The sequence below is a fragment of the Elgaria multicarinata genome, chromosome 16 (genome assembly GCF_023053635.1).
Source record: "Elgaria multicarinata webbii isolate HBS135686 ecotype San Diego chromosome 16, rElgMul1.1.pri, whole genome shotgun sequence".
Lineage (NCBI taxonomy): Eukaryota > Metazoa > Chordata > Lepidosauria > Squamata > Anguidae > Elgaria > Elgaria multicarinata.
The window spans coordinates 11,088,774-11,105,045 of NC_086186.1; the positions used below are offsets into that span (position 1 = coordinate 11,088,774).

The window sequence follows — 16,272 nt, forward strand, 5'->3', positions numbered from 1 at the left end:
TTATTTATATTAAAAACTATATATTTAAAAGGATGCTGCTTACCTCTCCATCAGCTTTTCTTTATCCCAGTTGAAATGACTAAGGAGTATCCTGGTGATAGTTGCTGGATTCTAGAAAAAGGATGGAAAGACATTGAAGAAGAGGTATGAGCAAAGGTAAGTCCATGAAGAATTGGAAGTTTAATAAAGGCCCCAGAAACTGCCAACAGGAAGTTTCTGCTGCAAAGTTCTCTGGGAACTGTAGGGCATGTCTACACCAGCCCTATATCCCGGGATCGTTCCTGTGCATCCAAATGCCACACAGGGGATCCCGGGAGCAGGCAGGGACAATCCCTCCATTTTCCTGGGATAACCCTTAGGTGTAGAAAGGGCCGTAGTTTCCCATAGTTCCCAGGCTCCATCACTGTTGCTGGAAGGCATATTTCAGAAGAAAAGAATAGAAGGGGGCAGGACAGCGAGGAAGGGCCTGAGTTTATTAATGAGCCTAGATGAAATTCAAAAGGTATTTTGCCTCAGATCATAAAGCTTGTTATTTCGTTCCCAAACCCTGCCCTTCTCCAACTGCAAAGCTAAGCAATATCACACTTAGCTTCGGCACTTATGGGCAGAGATTCAACAGTAGCTCCAACCAGGCAGCCGTTTGCACAAAGCCCAATCGTCAACGAATTCTTCAGCAGACTAGTTCAGTCTTGCAGCATACATAAACGCAATAAAATCTTGAGCGCCCAAGTGCCAAAGGCCAGATGTGGGAATATTTAGCACCATGTCATCTGGGACAAGAGTTAGACTGTCAAATGATCCGAGTTGGAATTTCGACAAAGTTTTAAGACGAAGATGCAAGGCGTTCGTCAATTCCCCCCACCCCACAAATACATAACATATCTGAAAAGTTCTGAACAGTTGTCAGCAGCCTGCAGTAACAACTTCATACAGCAGCATTGGCAAAATGAATGTGCTGTGTGTGATTGGAGTGGGGGCGGGGAGAGAAAATGTTATTTTTTATCATGAATCACCTTTCTAGTACGAAAAGGCCAACCAACCAACAACCATGCTAACTGTAGATAAGGTAAAATGTAGTCCAGAGAATCTGGAGGGCATCAAGTTGGTGCAGGGTGCTTTTGAGGGTGGCTTAAAGTTAATAAGTGTATCTTTTGCAGCCCTATTAAGCTGAACACAGCCTGCCACAATATGTTCCAGCAAACAGGAATCTTCACGAAAACTAGCATATGGTTGTGAGGACTTCATTTCTACTGAACACCCTATGGGCACTTACAAAAAATACATAAATAAAGCTGTGGTCAGAAAAAACAACAACCTGTAAATCTAGGGCCAAGTACTTACATTTGTAAGTACTTTATAAGTACTTTGTAAGTACAAAATACAAATGGTATTTTGTAATACCACCAATATCCACTGAAATAAAATGGCATCACTGAAAAGGAAAATGTTGCTATGCTGAAACATAAAAGTCTTCAACCTTTTCCATAACCACTTTTAACCCCAACTTGCAGCACAGGGACCATACTGGGAGGTAGATAGATGAACAGTTGTGTTTCTTTTTTAAAAAAAAATTCTAACAACAAAAATGGTGGTAGACCCACTTGTGACCCCTATCTTAGACTGGGATGTGACCCACTTGCGGTTCCAAAAGCACCACTGAAAACCAATGATCCAACAGATCGCAAAAAAGCAGTGTTTAAAAATTATGTGCAGTGTGAAAACGTATTTTACAGTTGCAACTTCAGTAGAGGTGTAAATTTATTTTTCTAAGAGTTGTATCCAATGCTGGTCTCACTTAAGTCCAATTCATTTCAATGGGTCTACTCTAAATAGGACTAACATTAGATACAACCATGTTTCATGCGAGTCCCTATTCAAAATTTCATTCACAAAGCTACTAAAATAGTATCGGAAATCCATACAGTAGAGCATCAACCATACAAAATGCTGTGGTCTCACCATGGATTTGTATGAAGGAACTATGAACTTGGCAGTTTCATTTTCAATTCCTTTCCTAAATATGCCTAACATGGAATTTGCCTTTTTTCTTCTTCTTTTTTTACAGTAGCCACACACACTCTGCTCAGGATTCTTTGCTGAGGGACTTTATCAAAAGCCTTTTAGAAATCCAAGTAAACAATGTCTATCAGATCATCTCTGTCCACATAGTTATTAACACTGTCAAAGAACTCTAAAGGGTAGGTGAGACAGGACTTCTCTTTGTGGAAACCACACTGGTTCTTCTTTCAGCAGGGCCTGTCCTTCTATATACTAATTTAAACCTTATTAACTTTCAATTTGTCAATAAGGTTGAGAACTTCATCTTTTGTCACCACTATTTGGCTCCGTTCCTCATACGTCTTCCTGAAAACATCAGTTCAGGCACAGATATCTGCCCTACATTTTCTGCAGTAAAGACAGCTGAAAATAATTCATTCCGCTTCTCAGCAATCTCCTTATCCGTTTTTAATACACCTTTAACTCCATTGCCATCTGATGGTCCAACAGCCTCCATAGCTGGTTTTCTGCTTCTGATATTTAATCATCTTGACTCATCCTTTCAATTTCCTTTATACCAGTTCTCTCATTTTAGAGAAGTTTCCAGTGTTGGACTTCCTTGGAAATTTGTCACTTAAATATATAACTGTGATAGCACTGTGGTTACTGTTTTCAATTGGTTCCACAATCCTCCCATCTCATACTAGGTCCTAAGCAACACCACTTAGGATTAAACCCAGGGTCGCCTCCCCTCTGGAAGGTTCCATGACCAACTATTCTAAGGCACAGTCATTTAGGGCACTGAAGAATTTAACCATCAGTCAATGGGCCCGTTCAGAAGACACCTTAAACCATGGCTTTAACCATGGTGAATAAGGCCTTTTGCTTTATTCAACATGGTTAAAGCCATGGCTTAAGGTGTCTTCTGAACAGGGCCAGTGTGGGGGTAATTGAAGTTACCCATTATTACTTCCTTGTTTGGAAGCGGCTTTGTTTTGTTTTCCGTCTCAGGATCCCCCTGTGTATTTTGGTCTAGGGGACAACGGTATGTTCCTAATACTAAATAGGTTTTTGGGCCCGGTATTGTCACTCACAGTGCTTCTGTGGAGGCGTCTGCCCTTTACAGGTTTTCTAGTCTGCTTGCCACTATGCCCTCTCTGATGTGCAAAGCAACACCTCCTCCAGTATGTTCTTTCCAGCCCTTCCTATGGAATTTATATCCGAACACTATATCTAGGATCTCCTGGAAAACCACTCCCGACTCTCTCATTTTGGCTCAGATGCTTCTAGAATCAGTGTAGAAACACCTGGACATGGTGTTGTACGGGAAACCAAAGTCATTTCCATTGTGGGAAGGAGGTGGAGCAAGCACAGAGGTAGTGGCTGAGCCCCCTTTGGTGCTCCATTGGAAGAGCAAAGGGGACTCAGCAGAAGAGAGCCAAGCTGCCCCCACCCCAATCCCTCCTCTAACCTCAGATATGTCCAACTCGACAACAGCGAGGATGGAAGGATGTGGGGTGGCGGGACTTGACCTATGCCAAGGAGAGCGGCCATTCTCCCCAGCGCAGCCCATTCCTGCAGCCCCCCCCCTACTGTTATCACCACTCTGAGCTGGAGGTTCTGCACCCCTGCAACAGATCACGCGCAACCATTTTAAAATGTCGGTATTAAAATGTCGCCAGCCATCGTGTAGAAAGTAGCCCTTAGATGAGGGATATGGCAAAAGAAACGGCGAGTGGAAAAGCAGGCCATCTGAAAGAGGTTTTACGGTGAAGAGAGGAATCAGACCTACTCCTAGGCATGTGTCAATACAGTTCTGAAAGCAACAGCTGAATCCTGCACTGAATATAGTCATTGGCATTTGGTCCTAAGATTCCAGACTTTGTTTTCAAAAAGCAAAAATGCTCACAAATAGATGCCCTTTGGGGAAGGGCAATAGCTCCGTGGGACAGTAGATGTTGGAAATGCAGACATGTCAGCTTCAATCCCAGCATCTCCGGGTAGGCCTGGGAAGGGCTCGTGTCTGAAAACCTGGAGAGCATCTGCCAGTATTGGGCAAATGGCCTGACTTGATAGAAAGCAGCTTCCTACAATTAGCAGTGTAATAATCCTAGGCATGTCTACTCAGAAGTAAATTCTGCTGAGTAAAATGGCATTTACTCCCAGGTAAGTAGGTCTAATATTGCAGCATAAGTGTTCGATCTGTGAACTACAAGTTATCAACTCTTCTGCCAATGTTAGTTTACATGCACAACCCCTGGCGTTAATCACAATCTAAATATATACCAAAACTCAAGTAAGTGCTATCTGCAGCAATGTGGCATGTATTTGATAACAGTGTTAAAGCTAGGTAGCATTAATACACTACACTGGGGAAAAAATAGCTTTTACCAGGATAGCAAAAAAACATGTTTTTATCCTGCTAAAGACCATGCCAAGCGTATTGCCCCAGTGTTATTTTTTCCTGCAAATTCTGAATTTACATGGTAACCAATTGTATAAGGAGTGCCTCAATTTAGCATCCACACAAGGTATAGTAGTGGCATTTGAATATAGGTGTGACTTTATTTATGAAAAAAAATACAATTTGAGTCAATGTTGATAATTTGCCTGTAAACCGTAACTGAGTGATTTAGTCAATATTCTAATCAAGATTTTACAGGAGGATACCAGTGTAAAAAAAACCTTTCCTGTAATGTAAAAATAAACTTTCCTGTAATGTAGCAGCCTTTTAAGAGAGAGCCCTCTCAAGTGGGTCTGTGTTACACAGCCTTAATTGCAGTCAATCCACTAAATTACTCTGCAGAAAATCTTGAGGGAAGTTAGAATAAATATCACAGGTATTCACAAATCACACAAATATGGTTGGACCCCAAGGGCTATCCAAGCGATGAACAAATTCTATGCATGTTTTGAAAATATTTGCAGCCTACAAAAACACACACTAAGTCCCGCCAGCTTATTCTAAACCCTCAAAGAGCAGCATGTTACATAACACCTCCTTTCTACTTAGGCCTGTGCCAGTATGATAATGTGTTTGTCCTGTTGCCCCAAGACTGATAGTTGCAAAAAAAAAAAAAGCCAGCTGTCCTACTGCTGCAGGCAACCCTCATGAAGTTAAAAATATATCAAGGATCTGCAAGTTGCTGAAACATTGCAAGTGACAGCTTCGGTAACAGTCTTGATTTCTGAAATGGCTGCCACACAAGGTGGATAACAAACCTTTTTATTTATTTATTTTCATTTCAAGAATTGGATATTCTTTAATTCAAATATGGTTTTTTTAAAAAAAATATTGAAACGCTTTCTTTAAAAATGATATAGAACACTAAATTTCTTTCTAACAAAAAATAACATTTAGTTATTTACTTTTTGCATTTATATCCCGCCTGTCTTCCTCCAAGGAACCCAAGGTGGCGTACGTAATCCTCCCCCTCTGGGTTGGGCGGAGTGTCTGTGACTGGCCCAAAGTCACCCAGTGAGTTTCCATGGCCGAGTGGGGGACTAGAACCCAGATCTCCCAACTCCTAGTCTGACACTTTAGCCACTACATCACACTGGCTCTCAGTTACATTAAACCTTGTCACAAGCATATTAAAACGTACATTCTCATAAATGAGAAATCACTTTCCAATCAAACCTGGGGATGAACTCCAGTTTTTCATCTCGTGAAAATGGCTCTCGTCTGCCTAACTAACAGTTCTCACTTCTCGAAAATTCCAGGCTTTCAGTTTCTCTGACTAAAGTTGTATTATGCTCAAAGGCACAGGCTAGATAGGACTGTCGTTCTGTGCTTATGGTAGTGGTGGATCTGGGCCAAGCAAGGCAGAAGAGTTAGTTAAGAGAGAAAGACACTGCAGGGGTGATTAAAAAAAAATCTATGGCTTAAAACACAGACTTTAAAAAAAAAACTAGATTTTTTTCAGCCCATTAACTATAAAAACTTGCTTAGATCTATCACTCAGGGGCATTTTGTTTCTTTCTGTGAGGGCAGGGCAATACTGGGGAGAGGGAGAGAAGACAACATTATTCAGTCCTATACCCAATTACCTGAAAGTAAGCCACATTGAATTCAATGGAACTTATTTCTGAGGAGACATGTATAGGATTGCACTGTTAACTTCAAAATATCATGGGTGCAGGTCCTAAGACTGACCCTATATGAAAATATTTTAAAGACATTCCCTTTATAGATAAAATAGGAAAGCATGCAACATATATACAGTGAGATAAAGAAATGCAAACCAGGCTTATAAGAATGAAACAGTGTAAATAATACTCCGCTTAGTCGTAAATTATAACATGGCTTAGTGATCAAATCTACACCATTGTTCAGGAAATGTATGAAAAGGTTTCAATGGGAAACTTGATTTAAATCAATGATATATAACAACCATTTTTTCTTGCTGATTTAAATCATTGATTTAAATTGCCTTGATTAAATCAGTCATTCCTGCTGCCACAAGTAGTACCTAAGAGAAATATCAGTAATATTTCAAAAAAACATTACAGCCAAAGGCTCGGAAACATTTCAAAATACTCTAGATTGTGCAATAAAATTAATTTGACATATTCCAAATGAAGACTACCAAATCCTCACCATTTTCAGTGTGAATTACTTTTAAGTGACAGACACATCCAGGACTTTTTAGTATGTGGTGCTGATATTGGAAGTTGGAGAAATGAAATGCTAGATGAAATGGCGGTATTTTATTCTACCTAGGAACTTCTCCACTATATTTTAATCCTGACCTTTCTCCAAAGAACTCAGAGCAGGATATATGCTCCATCGTTTATCCCCACAGCTACGCTGAATGGTAGATTTGGCTGAGAGTCTGTATACATGCGCAACTAGCTCAAAGTTGCCCCATAAGGTTTGTGTCCAAATGGGAAGTTGAACCTGGGTCTCTCCAGCGTAAGTCGAACAACACAGCCACAACACCTCACTGGTGTGGTTCTCCAAACCCAAATGGCTGTTTTCCTATTCACTATGAAGCAACAGTTTTGGAATAAAGCTAAGAGCTAACCCTGTTGCATCCAGCACTGTCAAAAGTCAGATATTAATCCACACACAAATAGAAAAAGAGGTACAAGAAATAAAGTTAGACACATGCTCACATGTGCTGAAGCTCATTGCCATCTGCATCTGTAAACATCTTGCTCTACTACTACACCATTCTTACTATTAGTTAAGAGGAAAGAGAGATGGAACAGCATGGCTACCGGCATGGTGAAGGAATAAAAACAAAGTATGGCACTGATCGCTTGTATCTCAGAGAGTGGGAGAATGTAGCCTCAAGATGTCTCTTATACTGTTCTGGAAATCTGGGTGTTCTATCATTTCCCCCATTTTGAGGACATACATGCTGCTTCTGTATTTTGGTGCTACTTCATTCTTTGAGCTTTCTAACCTTTACTTATGATCACATAAAGACCTTCCTGGAGCTTTGCATTTCAGTCAAGAAGGAGGTTGGATGGCTCGTTGCAGCAGCTGAACTCTGTCTTGACTTAAAGATGTAAAAAGTATTGGAAAAGCCTTCTTAGCAGTTATTTATTTTATTTATTATTGCATTTATATACCGCCATTTTTCCTCCGAGGATCCCAAGGCGGCGTACATAATCCTCCTCCTCTCCATTTTCTCCTCACAACAACCCTGTGAGGTAGGTTGGGCTGAGAGTCTGTGACTGGCCCAAAGTCACCCAGTGGGTTTCCATGGCCGAGTGGGGGACTAGAACCCAGATCTCCCGACTCCCAGTCCGACACTTTAGCCACTACACCACACTGGCTCTCAGTTATGCTGACAACCACCTGCAAATTCTGGTAGGTTGAATGACCCTGCACATTCCTTTTGCATAATTGCTTAATGCACAATGCCCTCTCTCTTTTTCACCCACTCAGGATGTGACTAGTTATAGGTCTATACTTCTCAAATGTAGGCTACTGGCAGCAGTAAACCTGAATCTGGATTGCCAGCTGAGGCTCACATAACTGAATGCTCCTCTACACCAAAATAAAATTCCCTCCACATACAAACTAGATGTCAGGGAAAAGACTTCTAGCCGAGCCCTCTGTAAGACACGAGAATTTCTATGTGTAGAATCACACCTCCTTCTTCAATCTTAAGTAGCGAATCCAGACAGGCTTACCACCTACGATGCATTTTGTGAACAAGGCTAATTCTTTTATGTTTTCCCCCAGAGCTAGCCCCAATTTCACAGTCATGTTAATTTTGCTTTTGTTTTAAGGTGCACGTTTCTCAGATGATACAGCAAGTCATCCCAAAGTGGACTGGGGCAGCCCATGAGCTTATATCAGTTATAGAGACAAAATGGAAAATGTGACCAGTAACACAGATGGGGCCACTTCATACCAGATTCTCTTGCACTGTGTGGGTGGCAAATACTGGCATGCAGTCCAAGCTGAAGGAAGAGGGTGAAGGGAGCAGCAGACGATAATGAACAAGAAGCAATGTAGCTAGGGAGGCAGAAGGCACCTGTATCTTCCCAGCAACTGGCCCCAAACAGGAGTCCTCAAAACACTCACCTGCCCAGTGGTTATGACTATGGTAGCCCTCCTCGCAACCAAACAGGCAGGTGGCACAGCAGGAAAGGGGCTCAGTTCACCAGGCTACCTATAAAGGGGGAAATGCCAAGGAGGAAAAAATCTCCAGAGCAAGCCTGAGTGCTTTTCAACCTCTTCCTGAGACCTGGAGCAACCACCCGGGGATAGACTAAAAAGAAGGGCCCTATGGTGTGTCCTAGGCATGTACCCTAACTCACACTGAGGTGTGATGCCCAAATACACAATGTACAGAATGAGGTGCAAGTGGTTATTTCTCTGTCCTATGCACACATGAGACAACCTGGAAGAAAAATATATTGCAAGTATATTTATCAGCTTAGGGTGTGCCCTTATCTGGACAGAGATAGCCTAGCTACAGTTATCCATGCTCTGACAACCTCTCCTTTGGATTACTGCAATGCGTTATACGTGGGGCTGCCTTTGAAAACGGTCCGGAAGCTTCAGCTGGTACAAAACAGGGCAGCCCATTTACTAACAGGGACTGGCCGACGAGACCACATTACGCAAGTCCTTTCCCAGCTTCATTGGCTGCCAGTCCAGGTCCGGCCGATTCAAAGTGCTGGTATTAACATTTAAAGCCCTAAACGGCTTGGGGCCAGGTTATCTGAAGGAACGCCTCCTCCCATATGTATTATCCCCTAAGGTCATCCTCAGGGGTCCTTCTCCACGAGCCCCTGCCAAAGGAAGTGAGGCAGGTGGCTACCAGGAGGAGGGCCTTCTCTGCTGTGGCACCCCGGCTGTGGAATGAACTCCCTAAGGAGGTTCGCTTGGCACCTACATTATATGCTTTTAGACGCAAAGGTGAAGACCTTTTTATTCTCCCAGCATTTTAACAGTCTATAAATAAATTTTAACTTGGTGTTTTAAATTTGTAATTTTGCATTGCTGCTGTTTTTATCTGGTTGAGCTTTTATATTGTATTTTATATTATGGTTTTATACTGTTGTTTTATACTTTGAATGGTTTTAATTTTTCTGAACCGCCCAGAGAGCTAAGGCTATTGGGCGGTATAGAAATGTAATAAATAAATAAGTCTACAAAACTAAAACGCCTGACTGACAAAATATCAAGGTAAGGTTGTCCGTGTTACTTCAACAGCCTCAAAGTAAAATAAAAATGGATCTTATTTTAAATTTATAAGACTTTTGTATCTGGTCATTTGTGGGCACTTCATGTCAGTAGCAAGAGGCTCTCCTCAAGTCTGCTACAGCGTTATTCATTTGAGCTGTCCCTAGAAAACATAAACATCGTGGATTTCTGCATAACTTGCTAACTAGAACTCAAGGTGGTTCTACATAACATCTATAAGCCTTTCTTTGCCCTTTCCTTTCGCGCACGTTTTGCCACAAGGTTGATGGCTTTTATTTTCAAATACTTATAGTTGTTTGCATCAAAATGAGAAAATGACAGTTTTATTATTTCATAAACATACCAATTAGTACTACTTTATGTGCTACATAAAGTACAAGATGTAGCGATGGCCACCAATCCGGACGGCTTCAAAAGGGGGGTGGATAAATTCCTGGGGGCAAAGGCTATCAATGGCTACTAGCCCAGACGGTTGTGTGCTATCTCCAGTATTCGAGGCAATACCTGATGGAACGCCTCTCCCGACATGAACCTACCCGTACACTGCGCTCAACATCTAAGGCCCTCCTCCATGTGCCTAATCCGAGGGAAGCTTGGAGGATGGCAACAAGGGAGAGGGCCTTTTCGGTGATGGCCCCCTGACTGTGGAATGATCTCCCTGATGAGGTTCGCCTGGCGCCAACATTGTTATCTTTCAGGCGCCAGGTCAAGACTTTTCTCTTCTCCCAGGCACTTACCAGCATTTAACAATGCTAAGTTTGTTTTCTAACGGGCCCCAGAATTGTTTTTTTTAAAATGGATATTGTTGTTTTTATACTGTTGTTTTTATGTTTCTGATGGTTTTTAAATTTTGTATACTTTTTTAGTGTTTACTGTTTTAACTTTTGTGAACCGCCCAGAGAGCTTCGGCTGTGGGGCGGTATATAAATGTAATAAAATAAATAAATAAATAAATAAATAAAGCCTGTGTGCACCAGTTGCTGGGGAACATGGGTCAGAGGGTGCTGTTGCACCATGTCCTGCTTGTGGATTCCTAGTAGACAGCTGGTTGGCCACTGTGTGAGCAGAGTGCTGGACTAGATGGACCCTTGGTCTGATCCAGCATCAGGGCTCTTCTTATGTTCTTATGCTAATTGGTACTGAGGGTCTGCAGAACATTTTAGGGTGGGAAGCCAATTGCCCCCCACCAGACTCATGGTGGGCTAGATGGTGTCAGAGGGCAAGACCCTGACCCCTGAATCACATCGGGGCACATCCCAACCCCTGGTCCCCCCTTTTTTTCTCTTTATGCTGGGAGAAAACACAGAAGTACCAGGCAGAGGTTACACATAACGTATTTCATGTTCAATTTTCTCTGTCTTCTCTGCACCTTCCCAAAAAAAACAATGGGAAAAATGTTCAGTGGCTTCGCATTGTAATATGAAATATTACATCTATGCATATATCCTTTAAAATACATGCAAGAAATTAGGAAAAGATCAGGTCCCTCTTGCGTGTGTTTTAAGAAGGACAAACAGCAACACACACCTGACACGGCATCCTTGTATTATATCCAGATTCAAAAATGACTTGTGTGAAGTGGCCCAAGTGTTCACATTCAGGGAGACAAGAAGTAAACTAAGAATGTTCAGTTTTCATGGTTTCCATGTTACCAGGATGTCTCAATGTATTACTCAAGTTTGAAATTTGATGACAATGGTGTCTGAATAAGAATTCTGAAAGATAGTTAACTCATGGCAACACAAGGTCCAACAACATGTTTTTAAAGTGATATGTAAACACAAATGGGACAATATTTAAACTAGCTAAAGGTCTCCCTCCTGCTCATTACATAACTCTGATGTAGTTCTTGGTGTTGAGCAAGCACCCCACCTCTGTCAATACAGAAAGGCAATCTGCTCCTTTGTCAGTCACAAAAGAACCCCAGAATGGCATAAATGCTAAATAGTTCCCTTTTAATAGATAAGAAGTATCTCCAACATACCATTGGGTAGAAGTGGTTAAGAAAGTAGCAAGCATGTGCTAACTCAGCCTCAAGAAAATCCGAACTATGAGGAACAAGAGTTGGAAGGCCCTATCATATTAGGCAGGTCTGGGCAACTTGTGGCTGTCCAGATGTTTTGGCCTACAACTTTCATCAGCCCTAGCCATCATAGACAAAGGTGAGGAATGAGTGTTATAGGCAAAAAACATCTGGAGGGCCATGTGATCCATCCCTAATATGACCCAACAGCAGCAAGCTAGAACTAAAAATCCAGTTGAACAGATGTATTTGCTGACTGAACAATCCAACCTTTCATTTAACCTTGTAATTGTCCAACACAAAGAAAGATACCCTGATACATATTCCCAACCATGTCTCCATAATAGATTGGGCGAAAATAATGTTGAGATCTGGGCCTACTTGACTAGAACTGGAAGAAAGAAGGAACACAATTCATCCACACCCACTATTACTCACCCTGCTTTAGTTAGTACCCAACCCTTGTAATTTGAAGTCAAACTTTAATTGTTCTTCCCATTGCCTGAGAGACTCTTCAAAGGACTAACAGAGCTTGTAGACTTCGGACACATACACACATGCTATTGCTGTGAAACATGCGATCACTGTGAAGTATCCAACATGACTTCAAATGACAAAAGTACAGCGATAACGTTTCGAGTTACTTCACAGGTTATCGTCATAATTTCAAAAATCCAAATCTATAGCCGTCTTCCTAAGAAGCACAAGTCTGCAAACTGTTATGAACTGGGGGGGGGGGGGGAATCAGGGTGGGTGAATAGACAATGCCATAAGAGCTTTGATTTACAGGCCAAAATTCACTACTAGTAGTCATGCTGGTTGGGTCCAATGGTACATAGAAATCCAAAAAGTCTGGAGGGCATGGATTGAGGAAACCTCTGCTACAGGTTCAGGGATGTGGATTGAATTTTGTAAGCCTAGCAGGCAAGTTCTATACAGGCCTATGGGGAGTGTGGGTAGGTGGGAGAAGCAACCTCAGGCCATGATAGCCTTTTAAGCTCTTGGACCACCCCCACAACGGGTTCATCTCTCTAAAGTTCAGCATATGGCCAGATAATGCAGCATCTCAACGGAGAAGAATGGCAGTAGGAACCCCTGTGGACTGCCTGAAAGCCATCTCAGCAGGAGGTCAGAATACAGGCCTTCCTAGATTGCCTCCTTTCTGGCCAGCTCTCCCAGCTAAGAGAAACATTAGAATGGCACACACCTCTCATGCCCAAATCTGCTTCTTTTCCACCCAGGAGAGCAGATATACTAGTTCTACATCACTTTTCCTCATAAAGAGGAAAGCAGTGGGGGAGTGAGATTTTGAATAGGCTAACCATTTGTGGAAGGAAGGTTTGAGGTAGCTCTCCGACCCCCACAGCAAGACCAAAACTTTGATCATGCATCTCCCATTTCGTGTCTAATTTGATCCCAAGTACAGCACGGGAAGCGAGGACACCTGCATCCTCACTCTTGCAACAATTTCATCTCCATCTAGATCCAAACAAAAATGTTGCCAAAGGAAAAAAATTGGCAAAGGTGTCTATATTAACCACTGGTTGCCTGCCTCCTGTTATGGAAACTCTCCTGCGAGTTGAAGGAAGGTTATTACTTCTGGTAAAGCTAGGACAAATATGATTTCCAAACAAGAAAAACAACCCTAACCTATCCATTAGCACTAAGTAACTCTGCATTAGCCAAAGCAGAAATGGAAGCAAAACTTTGTCATAGCTTAATACCTGCCTTAGTAATTGACACACACAAGCTACAATGATCTGCTTTGGACTTATCTTAAATGCTGAAAGCTTTCTCCAGCCCCCTAAATGAGTCCAAAGCTATTACACTCGCAGGTATCAAGAATGAATTAAACAAGGCCTTAGCATGTTTGTAGATTACTTAGGCTTACCAACTGGATGGGGGGGAAAGCAACTTCTTAAATATGGCCACCAAAGTCTAATACTGAAGATACAAGAAATACTGTATGTCTGCCTTATTGCCTATACTGTAACACACATTTCCAGTTCCTTCGGACCTGTGTAAGTCACCTTATTTGTGCTGGAAGACACGATAAACATATTTTTACCTAAATTTAAAAAATGTAAAGCCAGATGCCTGGGATTTTCCTAGTCCTGCTTTAAGAATTAGCAATCTTCAAGAAGGAGCATGTAAACATATTATACCCAACATGAAAGAATGTTTAAAATTAAAAAGGACTAATGATAGGACAATCAATCATTTTGCAAGCTGCCCAAATATCAATACACTATTTAATTTGTGCGAGATAGATATGTAACGTATACAGTTCTAAAGACATTGTACTGACACTTCTCACACACAAACACACGTATTCTTCACAAACTGTTGGGAAAAGTCTGACAGAAATCTGACTTTTCACCCTACTTCAAGCAAAACACAAAAACTTTAGGTTTCTAGGGGAGTTCCACCTATCTACACGCCAACATAAGCCACCACCACTCCTAAACAAGTTGGTAAAACTTAAAAGTTCTCCTAAACCGTTCAGTTCTCAAGGACATGACAACTCCAAACCATTCCAGACAGACAGACGGACCACACTTGAGTCCAGCCCTGCTGTTGTCATTTTGCCACACTAGGCAAGCTGCATAGCACAAGCCAGAAGAGACACTCCATGTTGAAAGAGGACTTGGGGGGTGCTCAATTCCTGGGACTGCACAGAACCCCCAAATTCAGTTCCCAGAACAGTTCTGGAACATTGCAAAGGGTTACAGGGGTGCACTTCTAGCCTATGTTTTCCTGTCCTGTGAAAGGTGACAATTACCTGCTGTTGTGAATGGTCACTGTTTATTTTGCATAGACTTACACTTTAATTAGAGCATTCAAAGGCTGTGCCTTCTTGCTTTTGGCTCCACTGTTTACTTTCTGTGCACAACCCCACCCCTCCCTCTGCCAACTGAGGATAACGAAGTGCCCTCTAATCCACAAAAGCTTGTGCCACCATAAACGTGTTGGGGTTGGATCCACGTTCAGTCCTACTTAAGAGCAGACCCATTAAACCAATTAAGGCTTGGGCCATGACGAACTCATCCCCTTGATTTCCTTGGGTCTACTCCAAGCGAGACTAAATTTGGATCCGACCCACGGCCCTTAATGCGCCACACAAGAACTCTTTGTTGCTTCGACGGCAGCAAACTAACACGGCTACCCCTCCGGGAAAAGCATAGGGTTAGGCCGGAACCCTTCAATAACTGCGGGTGCAGAGGTGTATAACATCACACACAGAGACACACACACACAACCTCCCTCCCTTCCACAAATCCCCACGAGGGGCCTCGCGGATCGCGGGTGCAATCCAAGGCGGCCTCCGTGCCGCTTCCCGTTCGCCTGGCCTCGCCCCTTCTCCAACCACGAGCAGAGCGAAGAGCTAGGGGAAGGGAGCGAGGGCGAGAGGGGGGAGAAAGCCGCCTCCCAGGCCAAGCGGGCCCAGCAGGCGCCTGTGCAAAGAGGCGCCTGGAAGGCGTGGCTGGAAGACGCCGCGGCCGCTCGGGCTGGCCGTCCAAGGCCCGCATTCCTCCACAGCGGCGGCGGCGGCGGCCCCCTCCCCCGCCCCGAGCGTGCTCCAGGCGCGGCCCTGGCCCTCGCCCTCCTCCGCCGCCGCCGCGTGCAAGCCGGGCCCGGGAAGCGAGCCAGCCGGCCGGGCGCGCGCACCTGGATGACCTCGTTGACCTCTCGGATGCACTCCACCATGTGCTGCAGGATCTGCTCGGCCGTCAGGACCTCGTAGCGGTAATCCTCCTCCTGCTCGTGGCCCAGCCCGCCGCCGCCGCCTCCGCCGCCGGGGCCCGGCCCGCCTAGGCCGCTGCCGCCCAGGCCTCCTCCTCCACCTCCGCCGCCGGGCCCCAGGCCGCCCGTCTCGCCGCACAGCAGCCCGTCGCGCTCTCCGCCCACGCCCAGCCCGGGCTCCACCAGCTCCACCTCGCCCAGGTCCAGGTTGTCGTCATCGGGGTCGTCGTCGTCGTCGGGGTCGTCCTCGTCCTCCTCGGCGCCGCTGTCCTCGCTGCACTCCTCGTCCTCGTCGAACTCGTAGTTGTAGCCTTCGTCCGAGTCCATGGCGGCGGCGGCGGCGGAGACTGAGGAGCGGGCGGGCTGGCGGGCCCGGCGGCGGGAGAGGGGCCGGCCCCCACCGGGCCGCCGGGGACTAGAGGGCTCCGGCCGGGCCGCCTGCCTTTCTTCGGCGGACCGATCACAAACACCCGCTGCTGCTGTTGCTGCTGCTGCTGCTGTTGCCGCCGCCGCTGCTCCTCCTCACAGGCGCCGCTGAGCCAACAAAGGGACGCGTCCGGCCCGCTCCGTCACCTCGACGCACGGGGCGTAACCTCACGTCGCCTGACGTCACCGGCGTCGTGGTTCTGGCCAGCCAGGAAGCAGGCCACGCCCCTCCCCTTTTTTATGCTTTCTGTTCGCTCTCTAGAAGACTGACGGTGGAGGAGTCGACGGCCATATTGAGTGTGGCTAATGCTCCTGAGGAGAGCGTCCTCCTCGCGGCAGCCATTTTCTGAGCGCGCCTGGGCTGTGTGTGTGCGCGCGCGCGTTCTTTTCCTCGCCTTTCCTCCCCGAA

The 16,272-nt window shown here is 44.5% G+C and overlaps 1 protein-coding gene across 1 annotated transcript in view; it reads right to left on the reverse strand.

Annotated features, from left to right (window-relative positions):
• The window catches only part of ARIH1 (ariadne RBR E3 ubiquitin protein ligase 1), a 43,039-nt gene extending 27,032 nt beyond the window's left edge, over positions 1 to 16,007 (reverse strand). The window contains exons 1-2 of the mRNA XM_063142654.1: positions 15,363 to 16,007; positions 44 to 111 (exon numbers count right to left, since the gene is read on the reverse strand). Of these exons, the coding sequence (XP_062998724.1) occupies positions 44 to 111; positions 15,363 to 15,764 (470 nt within the window). The 5' untranslated portion in view covers positions 15,765 to 16,007. The remainder of the gene's footprint in view (positions 1 to 43; positions 112 to 15,362) is intronic.
• Positions 16,008 to 16,272: the final 265 nt, after the last annotated feature.